Source organism: Furipterus horrens, unplaced genomic scaffold (assembly GCF_987537825.1).
Source record: "Furipterus horrens unplaced genomic scaffold, mFurHor1.1.pri manual_scaffold_10, whole genome shotgun sequence".
NCBI lineage: Eukaryota > Metazoa > Chordata > Mammalia > Chiroptera > Furipteridae > Furipterus > Furipterus horrens.
This window is the reverse complement of record NW_028327180.1, coordinates 56,785,866-56,801,822: the sequence shown is the minus strand read 5'-3', so window position 1 is coordinate 56,801,822 and position 15,957 is coordinate 56,785,866. Positions and strand designations below refer to the sequence as shown.

Below are 15,957 nucleotides of genomic sequence, written 5' to 3'. Positions count from 1 at the left end.
CCTCCCTCTTGCAGGGAAGGGGAGACATATCATAGATCACTTTGCTTTTTCTTTAAGGAGCTGATGTTACACTTACACACTCCAACACTCAGAACTCAAACAGCACACGTAATTTTCATTTTGAAATTTTAAAAAATTATAATGTAATAGCATGGCAAAAGGCTGTGTAACAAAATCTTGTATTTTAAGACATTCTTTTATTTCTGTTAAAGCTAAATATACAATTATGTTCCCTAGACAACCAATTTTGCTTATAACTATAATTTAATTTCACGTGAACAAAACACAGACAGTAAAAAGACAATTTTATGAAAATCTAATTACAATAATAAATCAAATACTTAATTTTTAAAAAATATGTTTAATGTAACTTAAGATTACTCTGTGGCTGATTAGAAAGTCATATATTGTATTTCCATTTGTGTAGAGGTTTCTATTAAATATTTAACATACATATTTAAACATTTTTAAAATTTTACATTTGAAGTTAACTTGTATCTATTTACCCCCCTGAATAAGACAAGAACCTCAGCTTGCTCTCATACCTTCTTTGTCCCTCTGTTTTACCATCATCTGGGGTTTTAGTCTCATTGTTAAATGACTCTCACAATATGCTTCAAGAATCATTTTTTACTCAGATTCATTTACTTACTACATTTTTGTAACTCATACTACTTTTACTTTCTTTGTCTTTTAAAATAAACTGCATTCATGACTATTTCCATCAAAGATATTCTTGAAGTTATAATCTATGTATATATGTATTTTCATCTTCCAATTTCTCTGGTCCACTCACGGGTAAGTACTAGATTACAAGGTTATAGAATTCCAAATCCTAAATTGTTTTACTTTAGAAATCTGAGGATATTGCTCCACAGTCTTCTAGGATCCAGTGCTGCTGATTAGAGTCTGAGGCCAGCCTCACCCTCTTTACTCTGCCTGGAGAGTGACATTCTTGGTTATCCAGTACCCATTCCCTCTCCTTTCATTTCCCAACAGAAACCTGGTTTTGTAGCCATATATCTACATCCTGTTCTGCTCCTGAGGAGCAGAGTGGAGAGAAGGAAGAATTCTGCATGTTTGATAACTTCAATGAACCACTCATTCTGCTGTTGAATTTTCTATTATTTGTAGCAAGTAATATGCAGATAATCTTTATTTCCTTCTTATATTCTGTAGTTTTTAGGATTTTCTGTTTCTCCCGAGAGTTCTGAAATTTCATCCAGGATGTATTATGTGTGGTCGCCCCCACCCCACCCCCTGACCCCACACCACTTATTATGCTCAACACCTTATATTCTATTTAATCTGAAGTCCTAGAGCTTTTCAGCTTGAATATGTTTTCTACTATATCTCTATCCATATCTCAATATAATCCATTTGTAATTCTTTCCCCCTCTTCATTTTCTCTGTTTTTTTTTTTTTTTTTTTTCCTTCTGAATCTTTACATTAGATGAATTTTGGATCTCAGGGCACATTACTACATGCCTTCCAAGATTTCTCTCAATTTCTGGTGTTTTGATGTCCTTTTCTAGGTGCTTGCAAATTATTCCTTTGAAAATTATATATGTATTATTGTTATTTTGAGGAATGTTAAGAGCTAAATAGAGGTAATGGTAATCATGTACTTAGTCTGCCATGTTACTTTTATTTCATAAATCTCAGTGCTATGTTGTTTTTTCAGTAATGGTTCATGATTTTTATATTTTTATTTTGTGTTGTTATTTTTATTGTGGTAAAATTAATGTAACATAAAATTTACCATTTTAACCAATTTAAGTGTACAGTTCAGTTGTGTTAACTACATTCCCATTGTGCAACCATCACTATCTATCTCCAGAAATTTTTCATTATTTCAAACTGAAACTCTACCCATTAAACAATAAATCCTCATTTTCCTTTCCTCATAAGCCCCTGGTGACCATTATTCTACTATCTGTGTATAAATCTGACTATTCTAGATACCTCATATAAGTGGAATTATACAATATTTGTCTTTTTGAGTCTGCTTATTTTAGCTAGCATGCCTTCAAGATTCATGTGTATTGTAGCATGTGTCAGAACTTCCTTCTTTATATGGCTGAATAATAACCCATTATATGTATATACCACATTTTGTTTATCCACCCATCCCTTCATTGACACTGGGGTTATTTTTACATTTGAGCTATTGTGAATAATGCCACTATGTACACTGGTGTACAAATACCTGTTTAAGGTCCTGCTTTTCGTTAGGGAATATACCCAGAAGTGGAATTGTTGAATCACACAGTAATTCTGCGTTTAATTGCTTGAGAAACCACCATACTATTTTCCACAGTGTTTGCATCGTTTTACAGCCCCACCAGCAACACTTAGGACTCCAGTGTCTCTGGGTTTTCAACAGCACTTGTTTTCTGTGTGGCATTATTTTGATTCCACAGAAGCCATACTAACAGGTGTGAACGATATCCCTTTGTGATTTTTATTTTTATTGTTAGTTTTTTAAATCCTCACCTGAAGATCTGATTTTTTAAAAATTGATTTTAGAGGGGTGGGGGGAGATTGAGATTGGTTGCTTCCCATACATGATGGGACCTGGATAGAACAGGAAATCTTTTCTTGGTGCATGGGAGGAGGCTCTAGCCAACTGAGCCACCCAGTCAGGGTTCCCACTGAGGCTTTAAAAAATATATTTTTTATTTTCATTTATTTTTTATAAAGATTTTATTTATTTATTTTAAAAGAGAGGGGAAGGGAGGAAGAAAGAGAGGGAGAGAAACATCAATCTGTGGTTGCCTCTCGAGCACCTCCAACTGGGGACCTGGCCCACAACCCAGACAGGTGCCCTGACTGGGAATCGAACTGGTGACCCTTTGGTCCACAGGCCGGTGGTTCCTCAACCCACTGAGCCATACCAACCGGGGCTATTTTTATCTATTTTTAGAGACAGGGAAGGGAGGGAGAAAGAGAGGGAGAGAAACAGGTTAACAAGAGAAACATCAATGAAGGACCTGGTGGACAGCCCAGGCAATTGCTCTGACAGGGAATCGAACCAGCAACCTGGGGTTTGCAGGATGATGCCCAATCCACTGAGCCACACCAGTCAGGGCTTTGGTTGTGCTTTTGATTTGCATTTCCCTAATGGTTAGTAATGTGTGTCTTTTATCAACACAACTCATATGTCCAACTTAATTATTTTTTACTTTGAAATGATCTTGCTGCAACATTGTGATCCCAGATTTCTTTTTATATTTTCCTGGCATATTTAGTTAAATCTCTTTATTTTTTACCTTCAAGTGTCGCTTACTATTAGGTTTGCCTTTGTAAACTGTAATGCTGACTATTTAAAAAACCATTTATTCAACACCATTGCGTTCATGTTATTTGGTATGTGCAGTGCCAGTCATGGGACGCAGTTTGAAGAAGGGGATTGCAGTCGATGTGGGAAGACAAGCTTTGTGATTACAACAAACCATTTAAAAAGAATAAGTATCACGAAAAGGGACATACTGGGTTCATGTTTTTGCTTTTACCTAATGTGAATGTCAGTTAAAAATATATCTCTTATAGGCTACTAGATTTAGACTAAAAATTTTAACACTTATCTTACCAACCAAGAATAAGCATCCGGGAGTGCATAATGTTCCGCATTTTAAAAAACATTATCACTTTTCCCTATTATTATCATTGCCATAATAATTACCAATAAAAAGGGAGCATAACAGGATAAGCGGTTAGAACTGATGCTGAAAGACGCGGGCCAACCTCCGGCTCCTGGAAAGGAGCGTTCTCCAGCCGTATTGCTGTCGGCCCTTCCCGGTTACCGTGGAGGCGCCTGCCACGGCGATGTCTGGGAAATAGAGTTCGAAAGGAGAAGCTCGGCGTTTCCGACCGGGGTCCCAGCAGCGCCCGGGCGCGCAGGCGCGGGTACACTGGCGGCCCAGCGGCGGCGGCGGCGTGCGGTGCTCCTGTGCTGGTTGTTCCGCTCTCCTGCGCGTACCTGTCGCAGCGGGGCCGGGCACAGACTGCCGGTGAGAGAGGGTCTGGGGTGCGCACCTCCTGCGGCGGGGCCATGACAGCGAGTACCCCTCGGGGCGCTCCAGCCGCGGCGGCCTCCGCAGGTGAACGTGGCCCGGGAAGGGGGCGTTGCCCGCAGAAGCCCCCGCGGGGTTGGAAGTCTGGCTGCCACCGCCTGGGCCCGGGGCCCGCCGCCCCGACCGGGCTCCTGGAGGAACGGCCTCAGCGAGGCACAGCAGCGAGCTGCGTCTTGCTTCAGGACTCGTGCACCCTGTGGTGGGCTTCGGCTCGCAGTGTTTGCTGGTGCCCCTGCTCCAGGGCATACGTTTTATTGTAGATTTATCCGCTTTTGCAAAGTTCGCTTGTTTGGCATCCTTTTCCTAGAGTGGTTTAAGGAAACTCTTTTTTTTTTTTTTTTTTGTCGTTGTTTTCTCTTTCAAGTTCATATCTAGCCTTATGAGTCTTGTATTTGGAGGAGTGGGGAAGGGATGGTGGGCAGATAATGGTTCCTTTTACACAAGGAGCTATGATAACTTATTTGCAAAGGAAGCACAGCTTCCAAGAGGAAGAGGACACAGGAGTTTTTGGTTAGCTATGTCTGAAAAGGACGCCAAGCTCTTCAGATGACATTTGAAGAATTATAACTGTCGATGAAAGAAGCCTTCAGAGCCTTCAGAATTTGAGGACAGGCCCGAAAGCAAGAGCTCAGTGAACTGAGAGATGCTCCGAGAATGACAGTCTTACGGCTCTTTGTATGTATTCGGATTCAAAGAAGAAATTTTAAGGGAGGTCACTAGATGAAGGAGGCTGGAGAAAGAAAGCAGGGCAGACCTCAGGTTCTGGGTGAAAAGCAAGATGGGGAGACATGCGCTGCTTCTTGGTGAGTGCAGGCTGTTAAGGTCTGAGGTCGCAGGGAAGAGAGTGTGTGGGCCGCAGGTGGCAACAGGGACTTCCCACTGGGACCCTGTGGTAGTGGGTGTTTTTGAAGGAGCTGGAAGCCAGAGTGATAACATGCCAAGGACAGTTCCAGCTGCAGGAGAACAGTGGGCAGGGCTCGCTTAAGGTGGACATTTTAGAAGAAGCTGTGAGTCTGCAATTGATGATCCACACTGACCCACCCAGTTATGAGTTAATGCACAGAGCATCCTCTGGTTACTTTTGGTCCCAGGGCTCGTCAGGCCTGTGTAGTCCTTTTTTTATTCTCATTATTATAGTTGTTATAGCTGAGAATGCCAAAGTGCAGATGTGTGGAATATTTATGTCATTTTTCATTCATTTTACCCTTTGACCCTGGGGTGACTGCCCTGTACTCTGTTAATGCATTTCAGACGGTTCTGATCCCTTAGTGTGACTCACCTGCATTCACAAGCCACTGGCTGGAAGGTAGAGGCCTGTGACTAGGAGCAGGTGAGTGCCGGCCCCTGTGTGGGGACATGCGTGCAAGGGCCCCTCTCGGTTACCTGGGCGGTGCCGGGCCCCCACTGCAGGGGCTGGCTGAGCAGAGCTGTGGCCCACCTGGCCTGAGGAGGGCAGGGGTGCTGACCTCATGGACAGCCACCAGCGCTTCCCTCTTCCTTTCAGGTGCCTTCTCCGAGAAGGGTAGCGGGGACGGGGAAATGGCCACAGAGTTGCTTCCAGCCCAGGCTCAGGTGAGTGAAGTTTTCTTCCTTGAATTGCCTTCTGGGCTCAGCGGTTCATGAACAAGCTTTACTCATTGTTGAGCTTATCTGTGCTGGCATAGTCGGATCAGAGGGCGTAGGTGAAGGACTCGGGAAGGAAGGTGTTTTCCTCATCTCATTGCCAGGCTCTTTGTCCATTCTGTGCTTTGCAGTTAAGTCCTTGTGCACTAGGAATTGAACGGGCCCCAGGTCCCATCCACTGTCACACTCAGAGCTTTGCGAGGGATCAATGGTATCTGTGCTCTGTGGTGGGTGAAGGCACGGGAGTCAAATGATTCCTTCTTGACTTGGGATTCGCGGAGGAGAGGCAGGCTGTCTGCCTTTTAGTCAATCACAGCAGCAGCTGGTAAGGGTGCAGGCGCTTTCCTAGGCAGATCCGGGAGAGAAACCTCTGAGTCAGCAGGTGAGGTCAGGGACACGCCCCAGTGTTGGGCAGTTTTGGACCGACTCACAGTGCTGGCTGTGGAGGGGCAAAAGGAGAAGAGGGGCAACTCAGGCAGGTTGGGGGAGGTGAGGGAAGCAACTAGTCTGCAGTGACTTCTTCCCATCTTTCATGGCATGTGGGAAATATACTTACAAACATCATCTCTTCCCACCTCAGAAGACTTCTCTACAAAAGTAGAAGAGAAAGAAAGCACTCATTGAGTAAGCATTAAGTGAGAACGGGATGTGCGTCCCAGGCGATCTGATAAAGAGATGGCAAAGGTGGAAAACTCCTCATGTACATAAGTGCATCAGTCAGCCCAGCTTTGCAGTTCGACAAATTAGGCAGGTGACAAGTTAGGTTGGCACGTTCCAAGAGATGGTTGCCAGATCCTTGAGGACCCTTTCCTGAGTTGATGGTAAAGAGAAAGCAAGCTGTGACTTAACACTGACACCCTTGGAAATGTGTCCTAGGGAAATAAGCTTTGCATACTTTTCTGGTGACACACAGGGATGCTCAAGCCAGCATTTGTAGAGTAACTAAAAGTGGAAATAACCTAAATGCCCACCAGTGGACTAGTGACGTGAATGGATTGATCTAGACAGTGAAATGAGAGCAAATAAAATGGAGTCGAATACAGTTATCTGTATAATCTGTTATTTTTGTTTAAATATAGAGCCATATTAGCACAAAAAGGACATACAGGAAGAAGTTAACAAAACTTGTTTCTGGTAGTAGAAAGTTATATTAACATTTTTTTTTCTTTCACCTGTTGACCTTTGCTAAGTTGCTTTTAAAGAAAAAGATTCTTAATAAGAAAAGAAAGGGGCCACTAGTTCTAGAGAGATGAGTGGTCCAGGAAGCTGGGGAGAGGTGGGCAAACACCTCTGGGTGGATGGGAGGGCTACATCCTCAGCCTCCTTACTGGGCTGTTGACAGGTTTGTGCAGACTACTGTCCCGGCCCTCTCCTGACCAAGCCATAGTTGAGGCATGTTCAGAGCCTCCCCTCACCTAGGTCGTAGAGATGGCCCAAGGCGGGGACAGTCCAGCACGCCTGTTCCTCCCTGAGTGCACTGGAGCCTCCTTCTAAAACCTGATGCTGATATCTTATCTGTAACGGAGAGTTTGGTCTCAGTGATTGTCCATTTCCACACCTGAAGTCCTGTGTTTCCATCATTCTGGTTTTGTTTAATGATTTTGCCTGCTTGTCTTGTCTGGCTGCTCTTCAGCTTCCAAAGGCACAGGGCTTCATGCACAGCAGGTACATGATAGATGTGTGCTTAGGAACTGAGGGGGTCAGGAAGGGTTTGGCTTGAAATGCTCAGGACCCTGAGTGGTGACAGGGTTGCTGCTCAGTCATCCCCTTGTGGGGATGGTCCTGGTTGAACAGAAATGGCTTTGCCATTGCAGGAGCTTGTGACATTTGGGGACGTGGCTGTGCTCTTCAGCCAGGACGAGTGGCTGTGCCTGGACCCTGCGCAGAGAACCTTGTACCGGGACGTGATGCTGGAGAACTACCACAGCCTAGTGTCCCTGGGCAAGGCCCTGCCTCATCCTGGTGTTTTTGGGTGAGGCCCCGCCTTGTCCTCGTCTCTGTGGGAGAAGCCCTGCCTCATCCTGGTGTCTCTGGGTGAGGCCCTGCCTTGTGATACACAGTCTGCTGGTGGGGGGACGCACCTCGGTGTTCTCTCCAAGGAGGACGTGAAGGCTTGGCCAGGTTCAGTCCACCACCACGGTTGGCTTTGAGAGTGACAGTTGCTGTTCCCCTCAGCTGCTGCAAAGGTTTCGGCTTGATAGAGCTGGCGATGTTCCTCCTTCCTGTGCTCTTCCTGTCTCATGCCCCCGGCCTCTGTTCCCCTGTGTCTCACAGGAGGTTCCAGCTTAGAGGAGTGCACAGCCAGAGCTCTAACCTTTTTTCTGAGACCACCTCCTGGCCGTCCCCTGGGAACCCAGTTTTAAGCCCCACTCAGAACAAACCTCTCTTTCCTTGGACTGTCCCTTTGGCTCAAGACCCTGGGGCCAGGATGTCTGCTTGTATCTGTGCCGCGGACTCATTCTTTTTCTTGCTCACACACAGGGATTCTATTTTCCAAGCCAAAAGTTATCTTCCAATTACAACAAGGGGAAGACCCCTTGATGTTGGGAAATGGAGTTTCCCATGGTACATATCTAGGTGAGTGACAGTCGCTGGGAAGTGGGCCTGGCTTGTCTAACTGCCAGGATGCTGCTGGTCATCCATGAAGCTGCTCTCAGCTGATCTTGACCAGGGCCGTTGGGGGGTGTCCAGCTAGGAGGGGAATGCTGGGAAGGATGTAGCTTCACAGTCTCGCCTTTTGAATACTTGATGCAGGAGGTTCAGAGGGAGAGGGATTCTCCCAATATGACTGCACTTATTTTTTTTTTTTTTACTATGCCGCTTTTAATTTGAGTGTAGAATATATAGCGCAATATATTGTGTGTGAAGGTATGTAATTCATATCTTCCCCCTTTTTTCCTTGCTTTTACTGGGTTATTTTCTTAAATTATTTTCCTTTTGTGGTTTTCACATACCTTTTAACACTAAATACATCCCTTATTGTTCCATGTTGGGTTTTTGCTCTGACTTTTCTGTTTGCAACTTACTACTCATGATTTAGCTGAAAAGAAAAAGCATATGTCTTTGTATTTATGTACAACATGGTAGAGAGAAAGCAGGGGTAGCAGAATGATAACAGTTATGACTTGTGGGCAGGAGGTTCGCAGATGTCATCATGCCGTTCTCCTAAATCTTTTGTGTGAAAAATTTCAAGTTACATGTTCCAGATCCCAGCTGCCAGCGTATAGCTCTCAATTGCCCAAACTCCTTAGGTTGCTGGGTCATGAGCTCTCACTCTGTTCTACTTTGAATTTTATTTTATTTTCTGCTACCAGAGGATGATTCTCTCCTTTGAATTTTGCTGCTTATCCAGCTTTTATTTATCTTAAAAAATTTTTTTTTTTTTAATTTATTTTTAGAGAGAAGGAAAGGGAGGGAGAAAGAGATGGAGAGAAACATCGATTGGCTGCCTCTTGCACATTCTCTACTGGGGACCTGGCCCTGACTGGGAATCAAACCAGCAACCCTTTGATTCACAGGCTGGCGCTCAGTCCACTGAGCCACACCAGCCAGGGCCAGCATTTATTTCTCTCTGCTGGCAGGAAACAGGTTTTCTGTGTCCACTCAGTTTTGTTTCCTTTCATGAATTCTGTCTCCAAATCTTTCCCTTTGGTTTGACTAGTATATATGTTCTTAAAAAATGTTTTCAGAAAGGTTCACCTGTACTGTTATTTGTGCTTGTCTAAAGTTAGTTCATTTACCTCCTATGGGAATTATGTTTGGATCTAGAATTCTGGCATCAGGTTTTTCCCCTCAGAATTATTCAAACTGTGCTCCACTGTCTTTGGAATCTGAGGTGTTGTTGCTAAAAAATCTGTTAGTATGAATCTGTTTCCTCTATTTCTGATATTGAAAGCCTTTTTGGGGGGGGGTCTTGTCTTCTGTCTGAAATTATAGTATATCCTCTTTATCTTTGAAATTCAGAATTCATTAGGTTAGATCAGGGAGATTGTTTATTTATATTTTTTAATATTGTTGTTTGGCACTCACCGGGCCCTTTGCTTTGAAGAACCAAGACTTTTTCATTTCAGGGATCTTTTTTTTCTACTACATACTTAACATATGCCACATTCCACTAATGATTCAAGGAAGCTGACTGCAAGAACAATGACATAATAAAATAGAAATTCTCTCAGAGCTTTAGAAAATAAATATATCTTTTGAAAGGAACAGAGTGGGTAGCCAGGATGAGTTTCCAGTTTGGCTCTGAGCTTTCTTGTTCTCAAAGAAATCATTAGTACCAAATGGACTCTAATTCTTTAATAAGAATTAAAAAATTATTTTTATTTGTACAAAGTATACATAAAATTGTAAAAAAGAGGAGTTAAAAAAGGAGATTCCCCTGAAATTTTGAAAGGTTCAACCATGATGAACCTTTGCTGATATTTTACCATTAATCCTTTCAGACTGTGTAAGTATTGTTTGAGTGTACTTGTGCATGAGACAGACACACAGAAGGAGAGAAACAGATTGATTATACATATTATTCTCGAGTTTGTTTTCAGTTGGGAATGTCCTTCAATTCAATCATCATGAAATGGAGGCCTACCTCTTTGAAAGCACTCTATTGTATTTTTAAGCCATATTTTAGTGAACACTCTTTTAGAAATTTTAGTTTTTAGTTTTTCCTTGTTGATATTACTTCTATGGCTATAGAATACAAAGGTATGATATAAAGATAAAAAGATAAAAAGTCTAGAGAGTAATTATAGCACAAAGGCATGAGTATTGTGATTAAAAAGGCAAGGAATATGAATTCAAAATTCACATAGGATTTTTGAAAAATTATTCAACCTCACCATAATTACTGAAATTTAAACTAAAACAATGAGATACTAAATAACCAGAAATTAAGAAATACATATCCAGTGTTTTGCTACTGTTCTGAGTGATATGCAATATTTTTAGTGGGATTTTTATAGGTACAGTCTATCTGGCTTTATTAAAATCAGTTCCGGGTTTGGAAATTTATCTTAAGGAAATAATTCTATAATTGTGCAAAACTGCAAAGAAAGTGTAATAGAATGTTTGTTAACATGAGGGATTACTGGGGGAAAAGAAATCCAAATGACTTTCAGAAGGGATTTAATAAATTATGATATGTTCATGCACTGGAATATTACATAGCCATTAAAAGGATGGTGTCATCCTACAATTTATCTACATGGAGAGAAGCCCACAATTTTTTTTTAAGTGAAGAGGGGGAAAGGAGAATCTTTGTTTCAACCTGTTTTTATTTTTTAAGTAAAAGTGTTTTTTTAATATAGAAAAAGTCTGGTGAGCTAAATTTCACATATAATAATGGTTACTTTGCATGATGTGTTTATGGGCAAACTATATTTTCATTTTTATAGTTTTCTTAATTTTTCTTATGATTATATATTTCTTTTCTTGTTAAGGAAATAAAAACTCTTTCATAAATACATTTATTCCCTTTGAATCAATGCTTCCATTTCTTGCACTGTATCCTAAGTGATCAAAAAAGTGGACAAAATTATCCCCAGAAAGTACTCTTCTCTCAGTTTTCCCATATCGTCACATGGCACCAGTCTCCATCGAGCTGTCCAAGCCAGAATCTGGGTGTTATTCTTGCATCCTCTCTCCCACTTATTATGTACACCATTAATAGGTGAAGAAGCCTGTCATCTCTACCTCCAGAACAGCCCAAATGAGCCACCCTCCACTGCCATGCCACTGCATACTGCCGTCTCCTCCATCCAGGAAGGTTTTGGGAGCTTCCTTACTGGCTGCTTCACATCTCCCCTTGTTGCCTTTTCTCTCACCCCTATTGACAGTCCATTTGTCACAACACCATAGTTATCCTTCTTCAACAAAACTGTCATTTTTCTCCTAACCCCCAGTGATCCTTACAAGAAATTCCAAGTGCTTTTCTAGATCTTATGAGACCCCACATGACATGGCCTCTGTGCACCTCTTCACCTTGTAGCACTCTTCCCTTGCTCCCTCTTGCTTAAGCCATATTGGACCTCTTTATGTTCCTCAAACACAAAAAACTTTTTCTGACTGGAGTTATTTTTATACCCCCATTTCTGCGTGGCCAGCTCTCATTAATTAGATCTCATGTTTAATTTTATTTTTAAAATATTGGCTTGTTCACCCTTATACATCACCTTGTTTTTGTTTTTGTACAGTTCTCATCACTTTCTAGTACTTCTTTATTTGTTGAGATTCCAAGGAAATATTTGTTAGTGATCCTTGTATATGTCATTTTTCTTTATTCCTAGTGCAAGAGAGACTTACATGTTCTGTTTGTTTTAGGATGGGAGAGCTTGTTTGAAACCACAATTTCAAAAGACGTATATTGGGAAGTAATGAATAAACTCATAGGTGATGGTACTTTTGACTTCACATTGGAGAAAACCTACATAAGTGAGGACAAGCTGGAGAAGCAGCAGAACAAAAAGAACAAACCTTTCAGGAAAGTTTCAATTACCATCAAAAAAATCTACACAAAGGAGAGGAGCTTTGTAGGTATTGAACTTGAGAAAAATCTTGGTCTAAAATCATCACTTATTAGGAAACCCAAAATTGTTTCCAGAGGAAGGAAACCCCACTCGCAGCAGTATTCAATTCTATTTACACAACTGTGAGTCCATGCAGTGCAAAAATGTTACAAATGTAGCACATGTGGGAAAATCTTCCTCCACAGTTCTTCCCTGAGTAAACATCAGCGAATCGACACTGGGGAGAAGCTCCATAAATGTAAGGAATGTAGGAAAACTTTCAGCCAAAGCTCATCCCTCACTCAGCACCTGAGAGTTCATACTGGAGAAAAGCCCTTATAAGTGTAATGAATGTGGGAGAGCTTTTAGCCAGTGTTCATCTCTTATTCACCATCATAGAATTCATACTGGAGAGAAACCATATGAATGTACTCAGTGTGGGAAAGCCTTTACTTCAACATCACGGCTAAGTAGACACCATAGAATCCATACCAGTGAGAAACCCTTTAATTGTAATGAATGTGGGGAAGTATTCAGTTACCACTTGGCTCTTACTATCCATCAGAGAATTCACACAGGTGAGAAACCTTATTCATGTAAAGAATGTGGGAAAACCTTCAGCCAAAGCTCAGCTCTTACACAACATCAAAGAATTCATACTGGAGAAAAACCCTACAAATGTAGTGAATGTGGAAAAGCTTTCTCCTGGATTTCACAGCTTAATATACACAATAGAATTCATACTGGAGAGAAACCATGTAATTGTAAGGAATGTGGAAAAGCCTTCAGTTCCCAGTTAGCAGTTAATACTCATCGAAAAATTCACACTGGAGAGAAACCGCATAAATGTAATAACTGTGAAAAGACCTTCAACCAAAGCTCAGCTCTAATTCAGCACCAGGAAATTCATACTGGGGAGAAACCATTTAACTGTAAAGTGTGTGGGAAAGCTTTCAGACAGAGTTCATCTCTTATGACATATATGAGAATTCATACAGGAGAAAAGCCTTATAAATGTAAAGAATGTGGAAAAGCTTTTAGAGCTCTTCCCTTACTAATCACCAGAGGACTCATACTGGAGGAAAACTATAAGTAAAATGCACATGGAAAATCTTTAAACTGAAGTTCTTTCCGTACTGAATATCAAAGAATTCATCCTGGGGAGAAAGTGATAAAAAGTACTTAATTATGGGTTAAACTTCAGAATTCAGACCTGATCAGACATCAGAGACTTCATGATGCAGAATAACCTTAGGAATATTAGGAAAGCATCTGAAAAAAATTTTTTTTATGTTCTTAATTTATTACTGACTGAAATAGAGAATTTGTAAAATCAAAGGGTCAATATGTTTTTCCTTTCTGGTAATGGGTGGTAATACAGCCACAAGCTTTCATAAGCATTGCTGGTAAGCATGTTGACATATGTAAAACTGCAGTCATAAAATCTAAATTTCAGAATAATCTGGAAATCTATTTTTTGAAGTTACATTTAAGTATATGCAAGCCAGTTGTACTAAGAGGAATGTTGGAGAAGAAATGTAAGCAGGCGACCTGTAGCTACCTCACTGTCACTAAAATTTGCTTTTTTATTTAAAAACATTCTGTACTTGTTAAAACTTTTGGGTTGTTTCTCCTGTTTTTTAAGCCATCCACTTGAAAAGAAAATTGTGTAGGTGTATAGTCTTGTAAGTTTTCTCTCTCACTAGTTGTTTCAAACTCTAAATCAGATCTGAAGTCACTTTAAGTCACACAGTGCATGGTATTTCACTTGTTTTCTCAAAAAGTGGTTGTCTTTGCCATATTAAGTTGAGAAAGGTTATTCAGACAACTGCTGCTTTCGCAAGTTAATCTACAACTCTTGGCCTGCCAAGGCTGTGCCTGTTTCCTGCGCAGGAACAGTATGGGGCTCGGGGTGTCCTCCCTGGCAGGAAAGTGAGCAAGGCTCCTTCCTCTGCCATCACATGGTGCATGCTCCCTCGCTGCACTCCCCAGGCCACTAGAAAAATCAGGCTCTTAAGTTCCGATGCTTCTTTCTACAAAAAGGTTAGTGCATCCTTCAACAAGTAAGTTAGTCTACTTTAGCATTTCTGAAATGAAAATAATTTGAGCAAGCTAAAAACAGTTATCTCACAAATCAGACTAAAATTGACCTTTACAAAGGTCCATATCATCTAGTTTTGCCTAGTTTATCAGGAGTAGGAAGCACTTAAGGGCTGAAGTACCCATTTTTTTGTTTCTGTGTTTGTGTTTGTTTTTTAAACTCAGGTGCTATTGGGGGTGGAATCTAAGCAAAGCAAAAATTGAATTCATTTTTTGCCTCCAGGGACTATTGAGTCTCACTGTTTTAGACTTGTGAGGAACAAATTTTTCTGGGCCATTACTGCTCCCTCTGCAAGGCCCCCTTCCCTACCAACATTTTTTTAAATTCTCTAATTTCTGGGGAAATTTCTAGGAAAATATAACTTCCCTGCCTTAGTCTTAGGGCTGCAGTAACAAAATACCACAGACTGGGTGGCTTATAAAACACACTTGTTTCTCACTATGGAAGGCTGTGAAGTCCAAGATCAAAGCACCAACATGGTTGTGTTCTGGTGAAGGCTATCTACCAGATCTATAGCCAGTGCCTTGTTTTCTCACGTGATGGAAGGGGTAGGGTGGGGCCTCTTAAAAGGAGATTAGTTGCATTCATGGGGACTCCTCCCTCATAACAATCACCTCCAAAAGTCTCCATTTTCTAATGCCATTGCCTTTGGGGTTAGGATTTCAACATAAATTTTGAGGGAATACAAACTTCTTTTAAAAAAATATTTTTAGACATAGGAGAAAGGGAGAGAAACATCAACGTGTGAGAGAAACAACTGGTTGCCTCATATGCACCCCCAACTAGGGACTGGGCCCGCAACCGAGTCGCGTAGCTTGACCAGGAATTGAACTGGCGACCTTCTGCTTTATGGGACAATGCTCAGTCAAGTGAGTCACACTGGTCAGGGCTGGTGAGACAAACTTAGACCTCATCATTCCTCAAGTATCAATAGTTCCAAAATCAGCGCCAAAAAAATGTGTATGTGTGTGTGTGGAGAAGAGAGAGAATTAGGCCAGTTATTTTTAGGGTGAGGTCTTATTAAACTTGCAATAACAAATAATTTAAGTCTTATGCCAAGGCTTCCAGGGGAGAAAGTATATCAGCACAATGCTTCAAATATAACCTGGTGCCAAAATCAGGGAAGCATAAGAAAGGAAAATTACAGGCCAATATTCACTAACAGAAATGTAAAAATCCCAAATGAAGCTAGCAGACATTGACTGCGCAGTACCTGAACACAGTTTAATACAGCACGATAAATGTAGGTGTTGTTTATAGGAACGCATGGTTTGTTTCACATTTGAAAAGTTAAAGGTGCACCACCTTAACAGGTTAGAGGAGAGAAATCTGTATGCTCTTTAAATGCAGAAAAAGCAACCAGAACTCTCAGCATCCACTCGTGTTAAAACTGTTAGTCAAGCAGTAGTAGGAGGGAACTTCCTTAACCCGGGAAGAGGGTATTTACCAAAACCCTGCTGAAGAGAATGGTAACGTTTTAGTATTCGTGACAGAACAAGTATGAAAAAATGGACTATTCAATAACAGCTCTAAAAAACAAATGGTTTGTTCACATTTTTTTAAAAAAGGATGCCTACTCTCACCAGAAGAACACCCAAAGGCACAACTATGACTTTAGAAGAATGTAAGAAACAATCTTATTACCTCAAGATAG

The 15,957-nt window shown here is 41.3% G+C and overlaps 1 protein-coding gene across 1 annotated transcript; it reads left to right on the top strand.

Annotated features, from left to right (window-relative positions):
- The first annotated feature begins 3,934 nt into the window (after nucleotides 1–3,934).
- Nucleotides 3,935–13,385, top strand: ZNF879 (zinc finger protein 879). Its single transcript, XM_090290347.1, is given in 7 exon segments — nucleotides 3,935–4,013; nucleotides 5,581–5,657; nucleotides 7,517–7,640; nucleotides 8,181–8,276; nucleotides 12,018–12,534; nucleotides 12,536–13,239; nucleotides 13,242–13,385. Coding segments are annotated over 6 exon segments (1,536 nt in total). The 5' UTR covers nucleotides 3,935–4,013; nucleotides 5,581–5,615; the 3' UTR covers nucleotides 13,295–13,385.
- The last annotated feature ends 2,572 nt before the right edge of the window (nucleotides 13,386–15,957 follow it).